The sequence below is a fragment of the Gekko japonicus genome, unplaced genomic scaffold (assembly GCF_001447785.1).
Source record: "Gekko japonicus isolate JY-2015 unplaced genomic scaffold, Gekko_japonicus_V1.1 scaffold4423, whole genome shotgun sequence".
Taxonomy (NCBI): domain Eukaryota; kingdom Metazoa; phylum Chordata; class Lepidosauria; order Squamata; family Gekkonidae; genus Gekko; species Gekko japonicus.
The window spans coordinates 6911-17967 of NW_015163743.1; the positions used below are offsets into that span (position 1 = coordinate 6911).

The 11057-nt window shown below is 49.2% G+C and overlaps 1 protein-coding gene across 1 annotated transcript in view; it reads right to left on the reverse strand.

Annotated features, from left to right (window-relative positions):
- Positions 1-333: 333 nt before the first annotated feature.
- Positions 334-11057, reverse strand: part of LOC107107581 (zinc finger protein 850-like) — a gene marked incomplete at its 5' end in the record, with an annotated part of 81180 nt that continues 70456 nt past the window's right edge. The window contains one exon of the mRNA XM_015407889.1: positions 334-1439. Within this exon, the coding sequence (XP_015263375.1) occupies positions 334-1439 (1106 nt within the window). The remainder of the gene's footprint in view (positions 1440-11057) is intronic.

Genomic DNA, 11057 nt, shown 5'->3' on the forward strand with positions numbered 1-11057 from the left:
AGCTAGAGAACTCTCTCTTGCTATATGCTGTAATTCACTGGCGGAGGGGAAAAACAGGGATTTATGCCATTGCTCTGCATGAATCCACATTAAGTACAATAACACCAGATTCATGAGAAGGCTCTGGCTTCAGGTCTCAGCATTCAGATGGCTTTTCTGATGTGCGAACACTTCAATGTGAACTTCTTCCCCAGTGTAACTTTTTGGGTGATGAGTAAACCTTGTGCTGGGACTGACATTTTTCCCACACTCCAACATTTTTACATTCTTCCCTGTGTGAATCTTCTTATGTTGATTAAGGCTTAATTGTAGCAAAACCTTTTCTTATCAATCTCAGCATTTAAACGGCTTCTCCCCAGTGTGAGTCCACTGATGTGAAGTAAGATGGTCTCTCCGTTTAAAGCCCTTCCCACACTCCAAGCATTTATAGGGCTTCTCCCCAGTGTGAATCTTCAGATGTTTTGTAAAGTTTGCTTTATTAGAAAAGTTCTTGCTACAAGCTGAGCATTTAAACGGTTTCTCCCCAGTGTGAATGAGTTGATGTAAAGTAAGGCTTACTCTCCATCTGAAGTTCTTTCCACACTCCAAGCATTTATATGGCTTCTCTCCTGTGTGAATCCATTGATGGTTAGTGAAGTAGCTACTGTGCGAGAAGCTCTTTCCACACTCCAAGCATTTATAGGGCTTCCTTCCTGTGTGTATCCATTGATGGTTAGTGAGGTTGCTACTGTGAGAGAAGGTCTTTCCACACTCCAGGCATTTATATGGCTTCTCCCCCGTGTGAATCCTTTGATGCTTAGTGAAGTCACTACTGTGAGAGAAGGTCTTTCCACACTCCAGGCATTTATATGGCTTCTCCCCTGTGTGAATCCTCTGATGTAAAGTAAGGTTACCCTTCTGACTGAAGCTCTTCCCACACTCCAAGCATTCATATGGCTTGTCTGCTGTGTGAACTTTCTGATGCACAGCAAGGTTGTCCTCCCGACTGAAGCTCTTCCCACACTCTGAGCAACTGTATGGCTTCTCCCCTGTGTGAATCCTCTGATGTACAGTTAAGTGGCTGTTATGACAGAAGCTCTTTCCACACTCTAAGCATTTGTATGGCTTCTCTCCTGTGTGAACCCACTGATGTTTAATGAGGTGTGCATGCTGACTGAAGCTCTTTTCACACTCCAAGCATTTATATGGCTTCTCGCCTGTGTGAATCCTCTGATGTAAAATAAGGTTACCCTTCTGACAGAAGCTCTTCCCACACTCCAAGCATTTGTATGGTTTCTCTCCTGTGTGAATCATTTGATGTTTAATGAGGTGTGCATGCTGACTGAAACTCTTTTCACACTCCAAGCATTTATATGGCTTCTCGCCTGTGTGAATCCTCTGATGTAAAGTAAGGTTACCCTTCTGACTGAAGCTCTTCCCACACTCTAAGCAGTCATACGTTTTCTTGCCTGTTTTGATCTTCTGGTCTGCCTCAGCACTGGATGTGCAGCTGAACCTTACCCCAGTCATGGGGCAATTATTCCTTCCCTTTTCTGTTTGCATTTTGCCTTGTGACGGGATCTCATACATGGTTCTACCCTGAATGTCAACCAGTTCCTTCCTTCCCATCCATTTTCCTTCCCACTTTCTTTTCAGCTGCCTCGGAGTTCCATCTCGATCCCAAGGTTCCACCTCCAGATCCTCGTCTCCTTCTGAAGACCCCTCTTCCGGTTGCCCCTGTCCCTCAGTCTCTGGCACATCCCCTGCTGGGAAAGAGAGAGAGAAATCCAATAAGAGCTCCAGGAAGGAAAGGCCACTTAGTACAGCCTGTCATTGCCAAACGGTACTTTCCCAGATAAGGAAGCCTGAGAAAGCCTCTGTACAACTACAAGCAAAGGAAACGTACAGCCAGAGGAAGAGGTGAATGGAGGGACCAGATGGGCAGACCAAAGAGGAACTGCTTCTTTGCAGTGTAATGGGCACTGGACAGGCAACTTGCTCCAAGGACTCTGTGACAGCACAACAATGGCGCGGCGGAGCCGGAAATGGACGTTGGCCCGGGTGTGGCTGACATGGGCCGCGCGCCAAAGAGACCCTGCCCCTGGACACCGGAGATGGGGCGCCAACCCGAAAGACCGCCTGGAGAAAGAATGCCGGAGAGCAACAGCCCTGCCACCTGGGTGCTTGTGGGCAGCCCCACCCCTGTATACTATGTGGCCTTAGATAGGGAATTGTATTTGAAACTGCCTGTAAACCGCTCAGAGACCCTTCGGGGTAAGAGCGGTAAATAAATTGAATGTATAAATAAATAAATAAATAAATAAAATCTTCATGCTCCTCAGTGGTTGGAGGAGACTTTGTCCCCTGGGGACAGCAAAGGAGAAGTCAGCCTTTTCTTGCCTCTTTAGGAGCTCTCCCATAAGAAAAAAGTTTCCTCAACTGCAAAATTTATCCATCGATTAGGAATATTTCTATGCCACCCCTCCAAGGAATCCTCCACAAGGCGGCTCACAAAGTGAAACATAACAAAACCAGAAAAGTTCTTAAAACACAGCTCTCAAAAACCCAGGAAGAGCATCAAACAACAAAATCTGGAAAAGGATTTTAAACATCCCTCTAGCTAAAATTGGAGGATAACAAATGGTTTTTAAAAAAAAGCAACTTTAATGGAAAGGCTGGTTAAAGAGAAACATTTTGGCCTGGCACGTAAAAGGAAGTAGTACAGGCACCAGGAGAACCTCAAGGGGGAGGGCATCCCACACAAGCAAGCTGCCAACCCTGATAAAGGCCTGTCTGTGCCCATCACCCACCCAAACTCTAAAAGGAGGACAGAGTTTGTGAGGAGGGTCTTAGGTGGCAGGCTGGATAGTAGGGGAGGAGGCAGTCTTTTCAAGTAACCTGGCCCCAATCCCTTCAGGGCCTGATAGGTAAGAACTTGCCCTTGGAATTGTGCCCAGAACAGGCACTCGGCACAGATCTTTCAGGACCAGGGTGACACCATCCCTGTATCCCAACCCTGACAGTCACCTGGCTACCCCATTTAGAGTCAACTGAAGTTTCCAGACCATTTTGAAAAAGCCACCTCCAAAATCAGTAGGCCAACAAGCACTGTCAATTCCAAATCACATATCTCACTCACTTTGCTTCTGCAGTAACAAGATGAGATCAATTGGGAAACATGAGGAATGGCGGTGGGGAGAGAAGGGCTTGGGAAATCCCCACAGCCCAGCACAACACTCCTGTTCCAGGATGTAAGGGGAAAGGGTGCGGCCTAGTGATGTTTGGAGGGAGCCTGGCAAAGGAAGGCCTGCAGGGAAATCTGCAGCAAGGCCCCGAAGGCCTGCATGTGAGGGGAAGCCTGTCCTGAGGCCTACAAGACGCTCCACTCCTCAGCCGCAGGCCTTAGAATCATGACACAGGGGAATACAACCTTATCAGGCTACAAAGCAGAGCTCCTTCCCGGATATGCCTTGTTTGTTTCCCTGAAAGAGCCCCCAAGGATTCTCCCTCTCACCCAGTTCAGTCGGGAAGGAAATGTCCTCTTGAGGTCTTCCCGGAAAACTCTCCAGCGCTTCTTCTGACGCAAGGCCTTCCTCCGCTCTCCAGGTCCCATATGCTGGGGAGGGAGAGAAAAAGGGAGGATTTATCTATTTATTTATTCATTCATTCATTCATTTTATTTGTACCCCGCTCTCCCCAGAGAGGAGCAAATTCTCGTGCGATTATCAGCATGTAAGAAGCGTGGCTACTCTCTGGGTTCATGTCTGGTTAGGAGTGGAAGACACTGTAATAGAGTGTTACCCCCCACCCCCTTAGGGAAGCATTCCCTAAGGTAACACAAATATACTTCATATGCAGGGGGGAAACTTCACAATACACATAAAGTCAGTTTCTCACATCCCTTTAGTCACTGGGGGCTTCTTACAGAGACAAGGGGTTCCAGTAGCTCCAGGCCTCCAGCAAAGCCCCAATGAAACCCCCTTGCTACCGTTTCCTCTTCCTCTTCGTAGCCACCTTAGGTGCAGCCTCTTAGCATATCAGTATCCCCTAGCAGGCATGCTAAGTCTGGAACTGCGCAGCGGCTCAGGGGATCTATGTGATTCCGCCACCTCGTGTCTCATTTGGTGCGGCTTTCAAAAGCCGCACTTTGCCCGTGCTCCCCCCCCCCCCCCCGTGTGGCAGGGGCCACAGTGATGCAAAAAATACTTTATGTCATTGAAACCAGAAACAGAAAGACATCCATAGCATCTCTTATCTATCTGAAACTGTGAAGATGAAATCCAACTTCTGAGATTCTCAACAGAGCACTTTCAGAAACTGCAGCCTACATCCGAGAGATTCAAGGGTGTTTGGGGTGTGGCTGTCTTATACAGGCCCAGTTAGGTGAAATTCACATGACTCTATCAAAACCATTTCATTTGCCTTCTTTCAATCCATGATGTAAGCATTCAAAGTTACCTGCCCCATAGAAAATACATGTTTCAATGCTGGGATCTGTTCGTTCCTTACACGGTAAGATTTATTGACGGAGATGCAGCCATCTTTTCATGCATTATCCTTTCAAGGATGTAACAGTGAGAGCTTTGCGAACCGAGTGAGTGTGTGTTTTGCAGAAACTGTCAGGGCTCCTTCTGTTCAATCATCTATACCTCAGGGCCTGTGACAACATCACACCACAGGAGGAATACCCAGAGCACGAGAGATACATCCCGTGCAAAACACAACAGGCTGCGATCATCACAGGAGGGGATGAGGAATGGACCAAGCCTGTGACTAACGTTCCTTGGAGCAGCTGTACATTTACTGTCATGTCTCTCTGGACCCGGACTTCACTACTAGGAGTATGTAGAACTGCCACAGGGGAAAAAAATCTGCAAAATGAACTGAAACAGCCCTTTTACTGCACTGCTCTCCCCCTTACCTGACAAGGGAAGACCTGCACACCTTCCCGATTCCTCACAGCTCAGGAGGAACCCCATTTCTCTTGGATGGTGCTGCGAGTCAAGGAATGGTCCAGGAACCCAAAGTCCTTGAAGGGGAACAGAAAAACACCATGAGGGCATTTAGACATAAGAACATAAGAGACGCCAATGTTGGATCAGGCCAAAGGCCCATCCAGGCCAACACTCTGTCACACAGTGGCCAAAAATACCAGGTGCCATCAGGAGGTCCACCAGTGGGGCCAGGACATTAGAAGCCCTCCCATTGTTGGCCCCCCCAAGCACCAAGAATACAGAGCATCACTTGCCCCAGAGTCCCTATCTATACCTTGTGGCTAATAGCCACTGATGGACCTCTGCTCCATATGCCTATCTAATTCCCTTTTGAAGCCGTCCATGCTTGTAGCTGCCACCACCTCCTGTGGCAGTGAATTCCATGTGTTATTCACTCTTTGGGTGAAGAAGTACTTCCTTTTATCCGTTCTCACCTGACCGCTCAGCAATTTCATGGAGTGCCCACGAGTTCTTGTATTGTGAGACATTCCAAGAACATTTATGGTATCAAGAATACATTGGATTCTTAGAGGGGGTACTGAAACTACCTCCAAGATCCTCATCTGAAAACGAGCAAAAGCTGGAAACAAACGCAACGTAAGCATTATTAGGAAGAAACTACCAGATAAGTAGTTTACTAGGGGAAAACTCTGAGGTAAATGGTAACTATCAACCAGGAGTTGAGGCATGTTACATCTTTGACAGAACCTGCGTAAGGACAAGCTTCCCTTGGACAGGTTTACAACATATAAACACAGTACTCTGCTGCAACTCAGCCACCTGCTAGAGCCAGGAAAGGGCAACTACGGACAGGAAGTCCACTCAGAATCCTAGACAAGTCTACTTAGGCTGCGGTCACACGGAGCATTAGCCACGCTACAGAGACGGAAGATAGGCGGATTTTCCGGGCGCAATCACAGCACCACATCTGGGAAGCGTAGAGCTCCCGTGGCGAACCCAAGGCTTCCCGCCAAAGATGCGGAGTAAAAAACTAGTACCTCCGAGGTACTAGTTTCCGGAAACCGCGGGGCAAGGGCGGGTGCCTGATCGTGTTTCCGGTGGTAGGTTGTGGCATCCGGCGCCCGCCCATGTCCCGTCGCTAAAAGGGTTTTTTCCCAAGTCTCCACGGGATGCACACAAGCACCCAACGGTGCATGCGCCCACTTCGTTTAAAAACAAACAACACAGCCCCCCCCCTCTTTTCCGTACCTCCCCCCACTCCTGGCTCGGCCTGCTCGAGAGGAACTCTCTGCACCGGGCGGCAGAGGGGGAGGTGCAGGGGGGGCCTGGCGGGAGGGTGGCCTGGCTGAAGCTCCTCCTGGAGGGGATCGGACGGAGGCCACCGTTTGCATTCCTCTGCAGCCCTGGAAGGGGTTAAACCCACGGAGCCTTTTGCTAGAGAGGTCGCTTCTTTGCCGCGCCGCAGGATTGTCCTGTGATTGGCACCTCCCCCTAACCACGGGACCTGGACGGGACCTCTGATTGTGCAACCGCACATTATTTTGCTCTGGGGCAAACAGCCACACTTCCCCCCCGCATTTTCCTGCCCCTGCCCCTGCCTTAGTGCGGCTTCCTCTAGGAAGGTGTTCTTAAGCATCCACTGCATAACACCTCAGCATCCTCAGTTCCCCAAACAGGGGAAGAACACGAAATATCTTCCCAAGTTGCTAATTCACACATATGGTAAATTAACCCCTTTTCCCTCACTCTCGCCTTCCAACGGGTAAGTCTCAACCCTCCCCCGCCCACCATGCCTGACTCAGCCTCCACTGAGAGCTCTTCACTGTTGCCCCGGATTCAGCTCCCTTCCGCTGGTTCAGGGCGCTGCTCTCACCGGCCCCTGGGTTGGTGGGGTAATCTTTCGCCAGCCCATCAGCCCGTTGCTGGGTGCCAACAGAAAGGGGAAATTTAAAATTGGGATGGATGTAGAATTTTAAGTGCTGGATAGTAAGTGTGTTTCATTCCCTGTGTTCTCTACATCTCCCCCCCCCTCTTTTCAGTACTTCTGTCCCATTACTAGGACTGCCAGCTCCAGTTTGGGAGATTTGGAGAGCAGAGTTTGAAGAGAGGAGGGAGCTCAGCCGGGATGTGATGTCATAGGGGAAAGAGAAATCCTAGACTATCCATCCTCTATAGCCCCTCTAGGACTTCCATTTCTCCTAGACTCTATGGAGTCCACTAAGGGTACAACTATATGGGATAGCATCCCTGCGTTGGAAGCAGGAAAGCTGTTGCCATCTTAGTGCCTAGCAGGTGGCTGAAACAGGGGCCCCCTCCCCATGGATGTCTTGGCACTTGGCAAGGCGAGCAGGGGGGAGGATAAGAGTGCCTAGCACCGGTGTTCCCTCTAAGCTGAGTTAGTGTGAGCTAGCTCACAGGTTTTTAGCCTCCGGCTCACACATTTTTGTCTTCGCTCAGGAAGGATGGCTCCAGAGCAAACTAATGTATGTATTAGTCAAATCGCCCGCTCACGACTTTAATGCCAGTAGCTCACAAAGTAGCATTTTTGCTCACAAGGCTGCCTAGCACTGGTGCTCCCTCCAAGCTGTGCATGTAAGTGGCCGCTCATCAAGGCAGGAAGCTCCGCTCAGCAGCCATCTGACCATGGCCCGTTCGACGCTTACGGCAGTAATCTTCTGCTCATGAGGTGACCTGCTCCGCTCAGTGTGTGTGTGTGGGGGGGATTAGACGGGACATCACCTGGCACACTGCAGGCCCCATCGGGATCGAGCCCTCACAGCTTTTTAACGTCTCCCATCAGGCATTAAAATACCATCACTGGTCCCTGGTCCAACTGGGGGGGCGGATGCCAACCTAACTGCTTATGCCCTGAAGCTGCCATTCCCCACAGGGAAACTGATCTTCGGAGAGCAACGGGCAATCCAGGAGAACGCCAAGCCTCGCCTGGAGGTTGGCAACTTGATCCACTAGGCACTTTTTGCACATCTTTTGTAATAGGTCTGTAAAACTGGCCACTCGTGTTGGGAGAGACTTCCTGGAGTCAGTTACCCAGGCTCCCATTGCCCCTCCCCGGACCTCCCTCTATAGCAGATTTTCATGGGTTGGTTTACAGGCTGGTCTGGGGCAGTCGGGGCAAAAATATTAATATCTCCAGTTGGTGGCAAGCAGAAAAATATGAAGGAAAGATCTCTGGGGCCAAAGTGAGCTGGTCAGGCCAGATGGGGTCAGAGAAGCACGGGGATCTGTAATACTGGGGATCTGTTACCTGTTGCTATGGCCTGGATTTGCTACAGGCACTCCCTTCTCTCCCGCATTCAGGATAAAAGGGGCCGAGATCCTTACCCAGAGAGGCCACCGACTCACAATTCTCCTGCATGACTTCCCAGTACAGAGTTCTCTGGGCACGATCCAGCAGGGCCCATTCCTCCCCCGTGAAGAACACGGCCACCTCCTCGAAGGACACTGGGGGCCCTGAGGGAGGGTTTCCCCCGTTCATCTTCTCTAACTGTCCCCGAGTGGTCTAAAGAATAACGCACACACAAGAATTGGGGTTCAGAATCAGATTTTCATAAACAGGCTCAGATATTAAAGCAGCAACTGTCTGATAGGCGTTATTTAGCAAAGCTTTTGAAAGAGGCTTTTTACAGGGCTAAAAATACCACCAGATTATCTCTTCAACCCCCAAGTGTGAAGAAAAAGAACAGAATGGTGATTACTCTAACATATAATAGAATGTACGCTGTAGTAAGAGATATAATCCCAAACCACCAGCATCTCTTTTCTGGTATCCCTAGGTGTAGCTCTCCCCCCCCCCTCCAGTTTTTGCTTACCGACAATGCAGAAACCTCCAGGACATGCTGGTTAGGAGTAGAATAAGCAAACTCATCACAGGCTACACCACAATCGATGGCAGAGGAATCCCTAAAGGGAATTTCCCTTGTGGGCATTGTTCAGTGTGTGCTTTTTCTGTTAAATGACGTATATTCCATAACTCATCCAATGACAGGACTTTTAAAAATTAATTATTTTGTCAACTGTAATTCCAAAGGCATTATTTATCTTGTACAATGTCCATGTAGCCTCCAGTACGTAGCCTTTTCCACAAGATCTGTCGAGACCTGCAAACACAGGAGCTGTATCAGAACAAGAAAACCCCTTTCAGCTCCTCTTGTCCAGCGTTTCGTGACCTTTGCTCCCACTGATCAGGAGCTGCCTTTCTAAACAAGTCTTCGCTCCACCACACCAACTCTACAGCTGAGGGAAAATGAGACTTTCTGGATTTTTTTACTTTGGGAACTTTATCACCACTCAGATTGAATAAAGATATTGGCTGGTTGTGTATGTATGAATCCATGACGTGCCGTTATGTTTAGTTGTTCACAACGTTTTGGATTCAGTCCCTCCCCCCAATCCTTTATCATTTAGGCAGTCACATACCACTTTCTTTCCCTCCCCCTTACCTCCCCCCCCCTTTTGCTCTCCCCCGCCTCCTGTTTGGTGTAGTGGTTAAGTGTGTACTGGTTAAGTGCACGGACTCTAATCTGGGAGAACCGGGTTTGATTCCCCACTCCTCCACTTGCACCTGGCTGGATGACCTTGGGCAAGCCGTAGTTCTGATAAGAACTGTTCTTGAAAAAGGGCAGTTTCTGTCAAGAGCTCTCTCAGCCCCACCTACCTCACAGGGTGTCTGTTGTGGGAGGGGAAGGGAAAGGGGTTTGTAAGCTGCTCTGAGACACCTTTGGGTAGTGAAGGGCGGGGTATAAATCCAACCTCTTCTCTTCTTCTTCTTCTCCTACCCCTCTCTTCTAGAATTTTCAGCTGGTTTTCACTTTCATCAGTGAGACTGCATCATCCGTCCTCACCTCCAACATCTATATTAGGCCTCCTAGGAACCTCCCCACCCCCAGATTCCCTTCACTTTTGGTTGACACATGGACACTCACTGTGAACAGAACAGCAGCCAAGGGCAGGTCTGTATGTGAAAGTTCTGATAAAAAATCTTTTAGGATTACTTCTGGCTTTTAATGAGGGCATACTCAGTGTTACTTCCATCCTTCCTGAAGGACCAGTTTTCTGTGCACAGGAAACTCTTGGTTTGGAGCAGCACCCAAACACCTGTAGCCTACAGGGTTACACCCTCGGTCCAGGTTATTCGCCCCAGGAAGCAATGTTCCCTCTAAGCTGCATTAGTGTGAGCTAGCTCACAATTTTTTAGCCTCCGGCTCACACATTTTTGTCTTTGCTCAGGAAGGAGGGCTCCAGAACAAAATAATTTATGCAGTAGCCAAATCGCTCACTCACAACTTTAATGCCAGTACCTCGCAAAGTAGAATTTTTGCTCACAGGACTCCACAGCTTAGAGGGAGCATTGCCAGGAAGGTGGAGAATTGGGGATAGGGCTGCCAATTTCGGGTGAAGAAATTCCTGGAGATTTGGGGGTGGAGCCTGGGGAGAAATCTCAGTGGGGTACAGTTGCAACTGCTGGATATCTATAGGCCCCACCTGGAGGTTGGCGACCCTAAATAGGGACCCGGCCGGCTGAGAAGCAGAGATGGGGGAGAGCAGAAGGGGAGGCGGCGGGAGAGGCTGCCTCCAGTTATCGAGAAGGAAAGAACCGAAAACGGGGAAACGTTTAGCACTGGGGGATTTCCCTCTGGGGTGGGGGGGGAGAGCAAGGGGAGGGGGGAAGGGAGACTGCCAAGGCAGGGGCTGAATTGCAATAGCCTTTTCCACAAGATCTGTCGAGACCCGTATCTGCAAACACAGGAGCTGTATCAGAACAAAAAAAAAACCCTTTCAGCTCCTCCTGTCCAGCGTTTCGTGACCTTTGCTGCTACTGATCAGGAGCTGCCTTTCTAAACAAGTCTTCGCTCCACCACACCAACTCTACAGCTGAGGGAAAATGAGACTTTCTGGATTTTTTTACTTTGGGGACTTTATCACCACTCAGATTGAATAAAGATATTGGCTGGTTGTGTATGTATGGATCCATGACATGCCCTGTTATGTTTTGTTGTTCACAACGTTTTGGATTCAGTCCCTCCCCCCAATCCTTTATTGTTTAGCTGCCTAAACGATTACCACTTTCTTTCCCTCCCCCTTACCTCCCCCCCCTTTTCTTCT